This window comes from Agelaius tricolor, unplaced genomic scaffold, assembly GCF_023055355.1.
Source record: "Agelaius tricolor isolate 1412-34295 unplaced genomic scaffold, bAgeTri1.0.p SCAF_3, whole genome shotgun sequence".
Classification (NCBI taxonomy): domain Eukaryota; kingdom Metazoa; phylum Chordata; class Aves; order Passeriformes; family Icteridae; genus Agelaius; species Agelaius tricolor.
The window spans coordinates 59,800,239-59,816,258 of NW_027269263.1; the positions used below are offsets into that span (position 1 = coordinate 59,800,239).

The following is a 16,020-nucleotide window of genomic DNA, read 5'->3' on the forward strand; positions in this document are numbered from 1 at the left end:
TTATACAAATGAAAGAGATATGGGGAAAGACCTGAGGGGGCAGGGGTAGAAGAATTCCCTGGGATGATAAATTTCAGCATGTACCCAGGCTTCATAATATTTCCTAAGAAAAATAATAAAATTTCATAACTCTAGCAAAAAGTCTTCTTAAATAATAATGTACAAAAAATCAATCAAATATAAGCTGTTGCAAAGACCTTATCTATACACAAAAAGTTACAATTTCAACTGTAATGAACTGTACTCAGTCGTGCTAAAGAAAAAATAATTAGCTTGGTGTTTATATATCATTATGTGGGTTTGTTTTTTTTAAATCACATGCCTGAAATGAAATATGTGAAGAATCACTTGATTTAATCAAGGCCATAGTCATTTTGTAGAGCATTCCTTCTTGTACATCTGCACATGCACAGTTAATTGTTGAACCTTACATTATGTGTCTGGACAGTGACCTCTACCTGTAGATCAGATTTTACAACTTGGCGATGTCAAAATATACAATGTAAAGGCATCAGAAGAACTTAACTTTGACATATTTGCACAGCCAAGCCACTTCTAGAAAGACTTGCACTATAATGACTGAGAGAGAAATTGTTTCAAAATCTGTAACATGATTATCTGCTATTACTTGTGGCACTCTCAATAAGAATTCTAGCAATGAGACGGATCAATAAAATATTCTTATTTTAACTTATAAACCAGTTTCATTGTTCCAAAAGGTCCACAGAGCCCTCCCCAAATTCTTCTTGCTGTACCACCTGCATACACTACAAATGTCTCATTTTGAAACGTGAAAAATGAGACTCCAAACTATTTCCAAAATTTAATTCTGAAATTCTGAGGGCTTGTGTCCTCAGAACCAATTCCCATTCTAGCTATTGAGTCTCACAGAAAGCTCAAAACTTACCAATAAAGGCTTGAGAAATCCTTCATTCATCTGTCGGTTCCACAAACAGGCATGATGGGAACAGTCTCCCTATTCCTGTTAATGAAAGTTGGGCTGGATGTGCACAGGAACAGGCAAGAGCTTGAGGAGCAGTGCCTCTCTCACCAGACACTGCAGATTATGCAGCACTTGCCAAACTAAGAAGTGCCCAGGCAGTCCAAACCTATAACTTACATAGTCACCTCCATCCAGTACTGGTCTTGTTGTTGAGGCTAATTACTCACCACCCACATACCAAATTAACTAAATTTAATATCTCTGGGCATGATCTGCAGCATCAGATCTGCAGAGCATTGGTGAAAGAGCCCTTAGACCACACTCACCAGTTCTCTTACAAGGCAAAATCAAGATCAAAATCTATAAAATTGAGTTCCCATCCTTAGCACAGTAAATCCTCTAAAATATAAATTAAGATCTGAAAATCCAAGGGATTGTTCCAATGAGGATGACAATATGAATTTAGTCAGATTAACTGAAAATCAACAAGCAATCCTTACTTTGAAGTACGTACTAATATTTCATAATGGAAGTTCCCAGGATTTTTTGCTTCAGTTCAAATTTCTTTAGTTCTGAACTGAGATTAAAAGTACTGTTAAAGAAAGATCACACAAAATTCCACCTTATAAAAGACTACTATTTATAATTTATGGGTTAAGTGGCACTTCTTACTCCTTTAGGAAAGTTCATTATGAATGGAAGAATTTGGTAGTTGTTAGCAGCATTTTGCTGCTTTTGAACTTTGTGGGTTTTTGTTTTCTTTTTTTAAATTCTGGATGACTAAGATTAAACATGTTACTCAGACAGCCACATGAGGGGATTTCCCATTAGCAGTATTTCTATCTTCACACGTTTGCTCCAAAGTCCCCGACCAAAGGGCAATAATGCAAAGATATCCTTTTTTTCCATAAAACCCTCATTTTTTTGATACTTCAAAATACATAACTTTATAAATATGGGCCAGCTCATGCATTCATAGAATCTTAAAAAGATTAAACATCATCCAGAGCCTTATGTGTAAAGCCACAGATAGTCCTCTCAGTTCTGGTTCTCACAGCAACGCCAGCATGAGGGAATCAGCAGGGGCCTTGAGTCATTCGACAGCTGAAGTAACCAGCTAGATACTGTTTCACACTTTAATCCCAATTCCCAAGAAGAAAATCCTGCACAAATTTTAGGTCAATGGTGAGAACCATACTGACTTAAAAGAAGGTAGAGATTTTGCTGGAGAATACATGCTCTTTCATGACAATACAACCTATGTATTTGTGGAAAAAGACATAGTTAGAATAGAAGCAGAGTCCTAAATTATATCATGAGGAGAATACCTGTTCTTGCTTATATTCATGCAATTTCTCTTCTACAGTGTCATTGAACAGAAGGAAAATGTGCTCTGATTTGTGGCAAAACAATTTCAAAAGTGGATTCTAAATGTGATCCATGCAATTCTGCAAATGCTATTAAGAAAGCTGAGTGGCATTTTGAAGCTGCTCATGCTCAGTTGCATGCTCAGTTTTCTTCAATGTACCATGGCACAGTACAAGAATGGAAGAAAAACCCAACTGGTTTTCAGTGTTTTGCTTTTTTTTTTCAGTAAAAGCATATGAGAAAGTAAAAAAATCAATTCTAGCCAAGCTTAAGAATCACAGTACTGAAGAACTCATTGTCACCTAAAACCTTCGCACATAAATTTCTTTTGTCCATGAGCACAGAAAGATCTTTCCAGGCTGTTCCAGTGTCTACAACAAGGCTTTAAATCCAAACAATTTTTATTTCAAATCTATTAAAAAAAAAGTCTCTTCACATTTAGAGTTCCTAAATTTCACTTTCAAATGATCATAGAAATGATGAAAAGCATTTGAGAAGGATCCTTTTTGAGGCAATATGGATTAAGCTGTTGCATAACAGTGAACACTGGACCTATTCTGTCTCCTTGTAAAGCATGATGGAAGGTAACACTTTATCAGTCTCTAAATATCAGTCTCTTTTCCCTGCCTCTTTCTAAAAACATCTTCATCTTACAGAAATATTAAACTTAAATGAGTCTAACTTTTATTTGTTTATGCACAATGATTCAACAAATAACTCTTTAATCAGGACTGTGCATTCAAATGGAAAGTTGAAATCTCTGTTTCTAAAGAATGACTAATTTAATACTAGGGGGTTTTTGCCTTCCCAAAAGCTGTAGGCACACTGCAACAGTTCATTTTTAGATCTAGAGTCTCAATTTTGGTGTTTCATTACTTGTTCTTTCCCATTCAACTGAGGCCTTTGTTGAATTTTCTCAAGGCTTTTCAAGGTTTGGTCACCCCTGACTACTGTCAGTGACTACTGGTGGCAAAGGCTAAATCCACAGTAAAAGCATCTGAGCTGTCTGGACATCAGGTAGGCATCAATGAAACACTGTCCTTAACACAGTAATTCCAAAAAGCTCTGCAGTTCTCAAATGACTGATATACATAGCTTCCTTTATGGGTCTCAGCACCTTTCTAAAGCTCATCCATAGAGGAGCTGCTACACATTGGGGCTTTAAAAAAATCAGTATTAGTTCTCTACTCCTGTCTTCCCTGTAGTCGATGTTCTCATTTATGCCAAAATAACAGTCATTTTCCTTTTTCATGTTTGCTGGCACTGCTTCCATTTCTTCATTTCGTCCTACACTTCTTCATTGCTGTTAGTTGTCCTTTTATCCTCTCTTCTAACTAAAAATTGTCTCAAGCCAAAACCACAGACACATATGTGAGCAACTTCAAACCAGTCCTGGGGTCCCCAAAGTCTTAATCCAAATCCAGTTTTTGCAGCTTGAGCCATCTCTAATTCCTAATTGCTCCTGTCATCTCTTTCTCACAGCCCTGGCTGTAAGCCACAATGTTTTATGCTGCATTCTGTGCTTGGAAGTAAAATTACAATGCCCTCTCTCTCTTCAGTCTTAAAACCATATTTATTTTCTAAACACTTCCTTCCACCAACTTTTTTTGCTGAAAATTTTGTATATGAGCTGTTGTCAGCATTTTGGCTATAAAGCACACTAGCACTCACGGCATGTAGCAAAAAGCCACAAGCAGCATGCTGCCTTGTGGTCACTCCCCAAAGAGAGGACACCTACATTTTTGTATATGGTCCAAGGACTTGGATTTGCAAAGCATTTTTCCTAATTAGTATTTCTTGTAAATTAAATAAACAGTCCTCAGCATAGGAATTAAAAACCTGTGTGAGAATCCAAACCACAAAGCTATAAAGACCTATAACTCATGATGTTCTCTTTTTAGTGTTCTGAGATTGCAAACAGCCCCAGCATCAGAAACACAGAGCAGCCACCGAAACCCAGAATAGCCAAGTGTTTTGGGCTCCCTGCTAGGAGGTGGGAAAACAATTTTTTTTATGAGCCTCAAGAAAGACAGAAAACTGAAATAATTTCTTTTAGTATTCTGGCCATCAAGATGGTGATTTAACAGTAGCATCAGCAATAAATTCCCTCAGTGGGTTATAAAGGAAAGCGTTGAGCACCACTGCATCTTACATAGAGGGCAATGTCATATGCCTGTGAGAAAAACCCTTTGAAAATATCTGCTGGATTAAGCTTTCATGACCACTACTTTTAAACTTTTTTCTCATAGAGATTGCCTTATTAATTTCAAAAGAGATACAGTATTCTGCAGGGAAAATACAGTTTTACATGTGAAATTTCCACTGATTTTAATGTAGTTTCTAACTGAAGGAAAGAATTTCTAGTTCCTTCAGTGAACTTTTGCCTAGAAATGAGACAAAAGGCTTTCATCACAATATGAAAATCATTACACTGTGTTTTGGAGTTGCTTTTAATTTCATTTTGATCTTTACCTTTTTACCTTTTCTTCAGGGCTCTGCTATGACTTGATAGACAAAGGTGATAATCCAGAAGTTTTCAGGAGATCTCCCACCTAACTATTTTATAAGGCTGAGGCCAGACTCTAGATACTGGAAGTTGCATGAGGCGTAAGCTTACGTGACCAGCAAGGCCAGATGTGAATCCTCAGAACACTGACACATCAGCTCAGGAAATGCCAAAGGATAAAGGTTTATAAAAGTTGCATTTATGAAACCGTCAGCTGTAACTTAGGAATACTTTTTTTCATAATAGTAACAGGGGAAAAGAACAGTTCTAGTATGCTACACATGATTCATACGTTATCTAATAATTGGAGAAGTGTAGGAAGCAGTTTAGTTTAAGAAAACAAACCACAAACCAAAACAAAACCCAAACCAACACAGGCCAAAAATCCAAAGCAGCAGCTCCTTACTTAATGGAGCAACTGAAAAATTGAAAGATGATTCAGTTGCACAGCTAAGCAACGTGTTCACAAAGGAGATAGTCTGAGCTTTCCCCTTTATCAAAGATATTAGTAAGCCTAGATACAAAGACATTAATTAGCCCTGTAGTTCACAGGTAAGATGTTTAAATGGGTGTGACTTAATGGCTGCCTGACCCAAAACAAGCAGCAATCCTGCCAAGTTTCTTCTATCTCTGGAGAACCTGATTAGACATTGCCCAAAGTATCAAAATAACTTTGCCTTTTTTAAAGTGAAATATTTTTGATAATATAACTACCTTATACTGGAATTACAATGACATAAGATAGAGGAAGTTAAATTACTCTGCATCAGGTGGTACAGAATATTCTTACTCAACTCTTGGATTTCAAAAATTGACAAATTTATTAGACCAGACTGAATCTCCAAGACGTTAGAACTGGCCTAAGCTGTGAAGAGCCAAGGAGAAAAAATTCTGAATTATTGGTGATTCAGGCAGAAAACATGTCAGAATTTGTTTGATAAGAATTCTAAGTAAAGGTAGAGAATCCCTCTTTAGGCAGCAACAGCTCACAAATAAAGTTTCACATCAGAGCTATTACCTCTCCCCTGCCACCCATCCCAATATTTAAAGCAAGTCTCAGTAAAACTGGTTCTGCCATCTGCCTTAGTTCCAGTATTAACATAAAAGTACAGAAAAATTGCTTTGCTGAAGTTTTTAAGAAATGACCAAGAGTTATACCTTCCTTGTCCCATTACTTCTCCATTAAGACATCTAATTATCAGTAAAATAGAGCTTTCAGAGCTGTCAGCAAAGTTAAGATGATCTGAGCTTTGTAGACATAACATGCTGTAGTAAGCTCTAAAATGCTGAACAAGAGAATCTCAAAGTGAGCATCCAACAACTGTTCACCTCAATTCCTTGTCTCTAAAGTGTGGTTAACAAATGCCACCATCTTGTAACTGATGAATGAGAAGAAATTCATTGCCTGTGGACTGCTTTGATAGAAAGTGCTGAATATCACAGAGAGACCCATGTGGAAAATAATAATTCTGTCTTCAGCACAAGAGTGAATAATGTGCAGGACCCAAGGCCTAGAACTGCAAAGCAGTAAAAAGTTGTTAGCAAAGGACACTGAGGAGGGATTGTGTGTGTGCACCAAATGATATTTGATACTCTCAAATGATAATGCAAATGTCCAGCATGGCCAAACTGACACTGTACATGAGATCCCTATGATTATGTTGCCTTACTTTTTTAGTTCTTCATTTTCATACATTTTCATGCAATTTGCAGTACATAAGACATACACATATTCCAGTGGTAAGTAACACACAACTCTTCTTTCCTGTCCAGATTGAATATAAAGTGTTTATAGGAGGCCCTCTTTGAAAGCTGTGTTTTAGAAGCCAATGAAGGGTAATGAATGAACTAGCGGTGGTCCTACACTGCTTGAAATATCTGTGTCCAGATTTTGGAAAGGAAAAGGAAGTAATAAATTTTGCTTGAACTCACCACACGTTTTAATTGCACAGAACTCCCAGGGGGTGTTAGGGTCAAGAGTGTAGCACCATGGTCTCAGCTTGCCATCAGGATTGCGGCAGTAATTATCATCAAAGCCCTTGTCAGGATATCTGCAAACCACAACGAGAAACGCATCAGGGAAATCTTCCTGGCAACACTGCACTGACTTCTGCAAGGTACTTAAAGGACACATTTCAGCAGAGGCAAACAAGAACTGGTCCCTATTAACCTTGGGTCTGATCCTGTAGGATGGATGCAAATATGCTTCTAACGCTGTTAAAAAGTTAATAACATATAAACACTTTCCAAATCTGCAGCAGAGTCAGACCTCCACTGAGGGGACTCCCTGCTGTGCTAATGCACAGGGTACCGGATAGGCTAACTCCACTAATTGTTAAACTCTTGCTCTTGTGTCTGTCAACCCATGACCAGACACTTAAGCCACTCATTTCTTTTTAAAACAGACCAATTAAATGTGGATTATCTAAATACTGCCTGCCATGCTGGACTCATTAAGAAAACAGGTTCTTCAGTGCAACAGCCCTGGGTTCAAACTGGAAGATATTTTGAGTAGCTTTCCTACTAATGATAACTCCATTTTTGTAACAGAGCTTATTTCTGGTCATGGCCTCATTTCAAGCAATGGGACAAAGAAGGAGAAAAATAAGTAAATAACTTCCGTCTCACTTTATCTCATTAAGACTTGATAATATTGGGCTATATTTAAATGTTTCCCCATTCCTACAGCATCACTGACTATCAGACAGCTATCCAAGATATGTAGGGTTTTTTTGTATAAATACATGATACTAACATCTGTAAACTTGAAGGAGATAAGTGCATCAGGTTCGTTTTTTTTTTTTTTCTCTAGAGAATACAAATTGTCTTAGCCTTCCAGTTTTATTGAAAAGTGTTTGCAAAAGAAACAAAAAGTAGATTTGCCTCTGAGGAAAACCTGAAAAGTATGGGAGAGAGCAATAAAGTTAACTACTTGGGAACCTGAATTCATTTAAAACTGCAAGCAGATGTGCTTCACACAAGCAGATGAAAATATGATTTACAAGTGTGTGTTTTTGCTAGGATGCTTTTTCTGTCAAATGATCATGCTAATTTTGACTCATTTGCAACTTGATCTCCCATTTCTTAGGAAAAGTCAGGTTCCTTCAACTATACAAGGGACAAGGATAAGGTTTAAGTAGAATTCAAAATAAGGAAAACAAAAATGACAACAAAACCACCAAGGACAAACCTCACCAAAATGGTAATTCAATGGCAGTCAAGAACATGGTAATTTCAGATCTAGCAGCAATACCCTGTTTTCTATTAGGTGTAAAAAAAACTGTAAAGAACAAGTTGTGTCCAAGGATTTCCCAAATAAATAGTTAATGGGCTAATAATGCAGAGGAAAATGATATGAGTTTGGCCTCCCAGTAGATGCAGTGATGAGCTTTGATGCTGGTGGAACATGTTCCATGTCAAATAACGTGGAAAGTGCATGTTAGCACCCAAGAACCAATGTGAGTCCAGGAATGGCAAAGTATCTGCAGTCACAGCTCACAAAAAGCATTTGAAACAGCTCTTGATGCAAAGAATCCATGTTCTAGAATACAAACGTCTGTCTTTGCACTGAATGCTCCATCCTTCCTAATATTATATGGCCTATTCCCACAGTATATCAAATATGGGTTATTTACTGATTAAAACTTTGGTAGAGATGTTCTTCCAGCATCAAGCTTTGAGTGTCTTCATGGGATGGTGTAGTGCCTGTGAGCCATATCTCTGCACTGACTAGATCTACTTGTCCATTTCTAGAGCAAAACTAGACTTCCCAGTCAAGTTCTTCCTCCCCAATATTAAGGGAAGTTTCTATCTTCCTTCATACCCAGCAAGCAACAATTGCTATAAAAAAGGCCAACTAATGCCTTTAAGATACAAATATTAGCAATAACATAAATAACAGGGCTTCAAACTGTTCCACACAATTCAACAGTGAGGCTATGCAGGATTCTTTGAGAGGTGTCTCTTTGCTGTACACACTCCTCCTTCCCCAGTACATTTGAGCACAGACCCCTTTCTTAGACCTAAGAAAGAGCCTGAGGTGTCAGAGATCTTCTAGAACTCTATATATTTCTGGTTTTTTCCCCTTAAAGCAGCAGTAGCTGTACTTCACAGCCAGAACTGAAATGAAGCATCAAGATACATATCTGGTGTCAAAATCACCATGTTTTGTTTTTAAAGACATGTAGGACTGGAAACTTAATTTTTTTATAAAGTAAATTTTCATGCAAGAGATAGAAATTAGTATCAATTATTAGTACCAGGGTACTAATAAAGCAATGTCTGCAGTTATTCACATCCTACGATACACTTCAACCCTACTTTCCTCCTTGTAGTAGATATTTTCATAGGATGTTTGAGTTTGAGCAGAAAAGGACAAAAAAGTTTTCTCCCTTATGATGCTCTATGCCCAAGACATTATCCTCAGAGGTCTTCCTTCCATCCTGAGGCATAACTGTGTCTGTGAGGAGAACATAAGAGAAGTGGAGCTTCAGAATATAATTCTGCATCCACTAAAAGCTGGAAATGGGCCATGCAGGAGCTGTTTGGGAGAATTCCTTCTGCTTGCTTCAATCACATCTATGCAGACAGTAAACATCTTCAGTAACTGACCTCTGAGGGGAGTAAATGTGGAACAATTCATTGAGGTGACAGAAAAGAGAGTTGTATTTACCCTGAGCCAAAAGCACTGTCCAGCAGCATGCAGACCGGTGCATTAGGAAAGATTTCCATCTTTCCTCATTTTCTTCATCATTGCAACTGATGAAGCCATAAATGAAAGTAGGTTTAAATCTGTGCAGATAGTCCTTCCTGGTTTACAGGTTATTTACATTACACCTGGATGATATACTCTAAGTGTCTCTAGAGACTGCTATATTTTAATGAGTCATTTGTTGCAGACCTTTGCTCTATTTCTCAACTTATACAACTATGAAAAAAATAAAACCAAAACCCCAGTAAACCAAAACCTTCAGCATTTTAAAAATGTGGTATAATTAAAATATAATTGCTGCTACTTTTAGTGACCATTCACAGAGCTAATTAACATCAGTGTATCAGAAACATGCTGGACTACATTACTCTTCTGAAAGCCCACTCAAGTCAGTTCGATCTGGATGGGTTGCTTTTTGATTAAAAAAAAACAACAGCACTTTATTACTGTCTGAAAACTTTCAAGAAGATGTTCTCAGAAGGAATTATTTCAAAGAGGAAGACGATTGTTCGTAAGACTGTGGTTAGTCTGAAAAGTCATTTTGCAAAACAATCAGAAATTAATGGAAAAAAAGAAATTTCCTCCTGACAGTAAAATTATTATTGTTTGTACCCATGAGTTCTATAAATGTTTCACTCCAAAGGAACAAAACTGTTTCTGTGACTTATTCTAGAAGGCACAGTATGTGCATGGCAGAACTCAGAAACAGATTATCTTCAGTCCCACTCTGCTAATACAAAATATTTATTGTGGCAGAACAATGGGATAGACTGCTATTATTCATGAAACAGATCATCCAAGCCAAGGGAAAAAAGAGATTATACCACATAAGCTCCAAAACTCCAGATCCCCCATATTTTGCTGAATAATCAGGCTTTCTAAAATCTACCAGTACCCATATCTCTTAGAACAAAAATAATGCTTTATTTGGTGAAACACTTTAACATTTAAAAAGATACTTTCACTGGAAGGTCTTAATTTCTGATTTTCTTGATTCTTGGAGTCTTTGTCTTGCAGTTTAAGTTTATTCAAAACAATATATAAATAGAGTTAATCCAAAATCCAGAATAAAACTAAAATGAAACTGTAGTCCAGTTTGAGATGAACAGAGACCCCCTCCTGTGTGGCCTAACCCCTTCCCAGCCTCTCCCTCCCACAATACTTTCAGAAGTGTGTATTATAGATGACCCTTTGTAGTTGGATGAATTTGGCCCTGTAGGACAAATGCTAACAGGGATGAAATTTGTCTTGCTATTTCTGACTCAGCTTTTGGCACTGTGAATCAGTGCCTAAATTAAAAAAAGAAAACAAGTCTAATAAAGAAATCCATGCTCATAAAATGCTAAACAGAATGATTAAATCCTTTCCCAGGGTGAATAAACAGATGTAATGGTCAAACAGTTCAGTCAAACAAATTGGATACTTAAATGTGATTATTATAGAAGGTCACCTACAGCTTTAAAGCTGTTCTGTATAGCAAAAAGGAGAACATTGTTATTTGACAATACTGGAAGTTTATATTCATCAATTGTGTTAAGAGATCTAACAAAAATTTGTTACTTTAAATCATTATTTACTACGTGATTAAGGTATTTAAGCTGACTGCAGCTGCATACCAATGCATACAGAAATATTCAGAAGTTATTTATTTACTGTCAATGAACTAGGGAGGAATTTTTGATCAATTAAAGCATTAGCAGCATTATTACACCAGTCAGGCACAGGATGTAATCAGAACTGCACAAAACAGCCTCTACTTTCCATCCTGCATCTCCATTGTGTCAGTAGCCAGCCTACACCAGGGGCCAGGAGCCCAAGCATCTAAAACTGGTGAACTCCATAAATTTCAGTTGAGCTAATGCTAGTTTTACTCAGGTGGTTCCAGAATGTGTGTAATTTTCAAATTATGACCACATGGTCTTGCTTGGGGGTAGGAGAGGTTACCTCTCTGGACGAAATTTGTGCTTGTGTGGTCTCTGAAGATCCCAGCGCTGACACTCCTTGCCTGTCTCAGTGTGATCCATTGGCCCCCTATAACTCTCTCCATTGCAGGTCATGCATTCAACTAGGAAAAAAAAATGGACACTAGTCATTTATTACACTAATGCTTATACCATAAAAAAAAAAGCAAAAAAAAAAAACCAGCAAAAGAAAACCAACAACAAGAAAAAAACAAACACAACCTCCCCCCCCAAAAAAACCCCCACCAAATTAAAATCAAACCAACCCCCCCCCCAATAAAAAGAAATAAAACACAAAGAACTAAAACCAAAACCAAAACCAAAGAAATCAACATAAAAAACCACATATATAATGATATCAACCTTAAGAGGTACTAAAAAATTATATCTTTCTGTTGTGTTGGTATGTGTAATGCCCTTTGGAATATAATTGTATCTTTTAATGCTAATACAGATTCTTATATTTTATATCACTTTATAGGACACTTCCAGTTTCGAAGCAGGTAAAGGGGACCTATTAGAGGCATTCCTGCTTCTATCATTCTTTTACTAACCTTACTTACAGTTAGTAAGAGAGAGAGAGATACATAGCTAAGGAAGAAGTATTTTTTAAAGGTGATATTACCTAATTAGCCCCATTTATTTTTCTAAATTACTGTAAGTCACAGTATAATTGCAGTACAAGTTTAAGTGCAGAATATTGGCAAAATCCCAGTTTCAGTGCAGTAAAGTATGTCTCTTTATATACCCAGCATCTCCAGCTATGTATGATACTGTATCTTTTTGATGATAATGGTTTTTGGCAGCTCAAACTAAGATATGTTTTCAGTCCTGGTTTGGGAAAGTGGATAGGGTGCATGGAGGGAGAGTGGTCAAAAGTTACTAAAGGAATTTGAAAGCATTGTTGAACAAAATTTAGAAAGAAAGCTCGGAAAATACTAAAAAAAAAATCACCAGAATTTACTGTAGACAAACTTCTCAAGTACTCCCTAATTACAGTAATTGTAAGGAAGGATAATTTAGAAAATACTATTTTAAGGAATTATGGATATCACAAACCACCAGCTACCAAAGTTTTCATCCTACAGTGAGCTCCAGGTCAAATATCCCATTTGCAGTTCACATAAGTTTATCTTTAAATTATAGATTTTCACAAATTCTCAAGCTCCATGTAAATTATTCTATTCCTCCTTGTCTTCCTCTCTCCCATTCAGTCTCCCTCCCTCCCTCCTTCCCTCCCTCTCCTCTTCCTTTCCTAAGGACAGCACAGCTATTGCATGTGATATATTAGCAGGAAAATTAAAGGCATCCTATCTAGAAAATTTAAATAGGTTGATTGACTGGAACTGAATTGGCTGATTAGCAAGATATAAGAGCTTAATTTGGAGGTTAACAGAACTTAAAAGTTAACAAATGCAATGATGCATATAAAGTGTCTTCTGTGACTTGAAAGTCAAATGGGGTTGGATTTGCTGAGTTATACTCATTTACAGTATTTATTCAAAAAGCAAAATACATGCTTATCTTAAGCTTTCACTTGTAATCCAGTATCTATATTTTCATCAAAAAGAAGACGAAAAGCTGATTTTACCATGGAATGGCACTAGATGATTTTATCACATAGTAATACTGAAATTGTAATGGATTCACTATAGACGAGACCAGCAAAAAAATAAAAAAAGGATCACATTTGTGTGATCAGCACAACTTCATTATTCAATCTCCTCCATAGCCTGAAAAAAGCTGCTGAGCCTGAAACCTTCCAGCATACTGGAATGTCACAAGATCATCTCATCCTGTAACAACTTCTTTTCTCACTGTATGAGTTCCTCTCACTGAGAAATCACCTATTCTTTCTCTAAAGGCCATGAGCAGGTGATTGCTGGGAGCTCTATGCAGCAGAGCAGAGGCAGCTTTCTGCAGGAGCTGTGCTGGGTTACCTTCTGAGCAGAGGGGGATGTCACAGACTTCGTGGCGCATCTCGGGGCTGGTGGTGAAGCACCACGGGCCTCCCTCTTCCCCTCGGGGGTTCCGGCAGTAGTTTTCCCTCAGGTCTTTTCCCCGATAGCTCGAAGGCAAAAAGCTAGTTTTAAAATGACAATCATTACAGTATAAGAGCATGCAAAGGTTGGGGTTAATCATACTATTTTTACAAACAGTTAGAAACAATCACATTTCTGCTTCCTTCTCCCTCCACCCTGTCTAAGCAAATGCACACACCCAAATATCTGTCCGTACACAAGTACACATCTTCAGTTGGGATTACTCAACCTAAATGGCCTAAATCTGGGACAATTTGTCTAGCCCATAGCGTGCTCAAGAGAGTTTTACTCCCATCCCTCAGCTGTCCAGAGACAACTATCTAGGGCAGAGCCAGAGGCAGTCACACACTCCCTGCCAGCCTGCTCTGTGTTCTCCTTCAGGAGCTCTGGGTCCATAGGGGCTGACTGGGTCTGTAGCCAGGTGAGGGCTGTCTGTCCTGTGCATGTTGGCACATAGAACAGGTCCAGCTGGGCTCAGAGCTCACCTACAATGTGAAACCCACAAGCAGAAAAACCTCTTTGCATCCCTGGTCAGGCAGCAGCAAGAACTGATCATCAGCAGCATGCGAGTGTGACCAGGTCTGTGCTACACCTCACTGAGAGGCTTTCACTGCCTGAAACCAGGGACTGCTTTGTATTTCAGCACAAGAGATTTCCCCAGATGCCATTTTAGCTGTTCTTAGCTAAAGAAAGTTCATATTCATTTAGCATGTTCCTTCATGCTCTGCCACAAGTCCCACTGTGGTCACCTTAGGGTCTGCTACACACAGACCCACTCATAATTGCATTGTGTGTGTTCAGACATTTGACAAAACTCCAGCTGACTTAACATGTCCAGGATCAAGGTGTTTTCTTCTCAGGTATCTGTAAAAGTATGTGCTTACATCTAGAGAAACCATGTAATACACAGTGACACACACACACACTTCATATAACAGAGATATATAAATATTTACACTTAAAAATAATGCTAGCTTATTTACCCCACAAAATAAGGAACAGCTAACCCCATAGTAAGGAACCCAACCCCAGAGCTGGTCTGTTTAATGCCACCTCAACAGCTCATGACCACATTCAGGCTGCACACTGCAGACAAATCTGGGGCATTTCTCTACCAGTTACATTGCAGCAATACTAAACAGCAGATAAATCTCTGGAGTTAGAAAGCACCTTAAAATCAGCGATCTGTCTCATGAAGGTGTTTTTGTCAGTTGAAATACTGGGCTAATTACATAGGTGATCACATAAAACATGTAACTGAACTTAATTAATTTATTTAATTTTTGAGATTTATGAGATTTGTTCCATTTTTTATCAGTATTTAAGCTTTGGTAGAAATATAAATAATGCACCTTTTATTCTAAAAGTATCTAATATTTTATTTTGAGTGCTTTGAGAGAGAGAAACAAGAAGAAAATTTTGGCATGACATTTTATTCAAGTTTTATTCCCATTAATGAAATACTTGAACTAACTGAAGTGAAAAATACCTCTTTTAATCACATTGAGGTTCTAGTCAATGCAGTATGGAAACATCACATAAAGATGCTTTTTTATTTTTGGTGCTTGAATAGATTAATTTTTATGTCATTCCTGCTGCCTATAAAAGTGGTGCTTCTTTTTTCTCTTCTGTATTCTTATAATGAAAGTATCTTAAACTTTTTAATTAAAGACTCTCAGGTGAACATTTTTGATGAGACATTCACACCTGCATATGTGTTAAAGTGGTATGTCAGTGCCTATTAGAATATTCTATTTAAATTTTCTGCTCATTAGAAAATAAAGGGAAAAGGCATCTCGAATTAAATCAGATATACTGTAAGAACATTAAAAAAAAGAAAAAGTCTAAATTAGTAGCACTAGGGATGCAAGATGGGTCAGATATATAAATGGCTTCAACAGGTACTAAAGCAAAGTTCTTGAGAGAGGAAAAGATGAGTTGCAGTAAAGATCTACCCAGAAATGGAAGAAAGGGCCACTACTAAAACTGATGATTTAGTTCATCTCCATTAGGTAAGGAAAGAAAGGAAAAAAGCCAAAAACTGAAGCCAGTAGGAGTAATGGTAAAAACAGACTAAACCACACAAAAGCCATGGAAACTAGCCAAGAGTCTACAAAGCATTGGTCTGCTCTTTGACCAATTCTCTTTTAGACCTTTTTACATAGGACTTTTTAATTTAAAACTCTCTAAGAGTCTTAAAATCTGTACTAGGATGGAGATGACAATAATAGAAAGCAGATATTTGCTGGGAATCTCTGTGTTCTGATGGAATACAAATAAATAAAAATATGACTTGCTAGATTGAAGCAAAAGTTTAAAGTTTCAAGATGTTTCAATTCTTCTTAGAGATATAATTCAAAATCATTAAAATACATTTCTCCTTTAAATATGAAAAAGGGATTTATTTTCCAATGGCACTTTGAGATAATCAGCTGTTGAGAAAAACCAACCTACAAGGCTAAGCCTTTTGTACTAATAAGTTCCAAACA

At 37.2% G+C, this 16,020-nt stretch overlaps 1 protein-coding gene across 1 annotated transcript in view; it reads right to left on the reverse strand.

The window, feature by feature from the left end:
• Positions 1 to 16,020, reverse strand: part of HGF (hepatocyte growth factor) — a 57,425-nt gene that overhangs the window by 22,045 nt on the left and 19,360 nt on the right. Inside the window, exons 5-7 of the mRNA XM_071424019.1 lie at positions 13,430 to 13,572; positions 11,473 to 11,593; positions 6,750 to 6,868 (exon numbers count right to left, since the gene is read on the reverse strand). Coding sequence (XP_071280120.1) covers positions 6,750 to 6,868; positions 11,473 to 11,593; positions 13,430 to 13,572 — 383 coding nt within the window. The remainder of the gene's footprint in view (positions 1 to 6,749; positions 6,869 to 11,472; positions 11,594 to 13,429; positions 13,573 to 16,020) is intronic.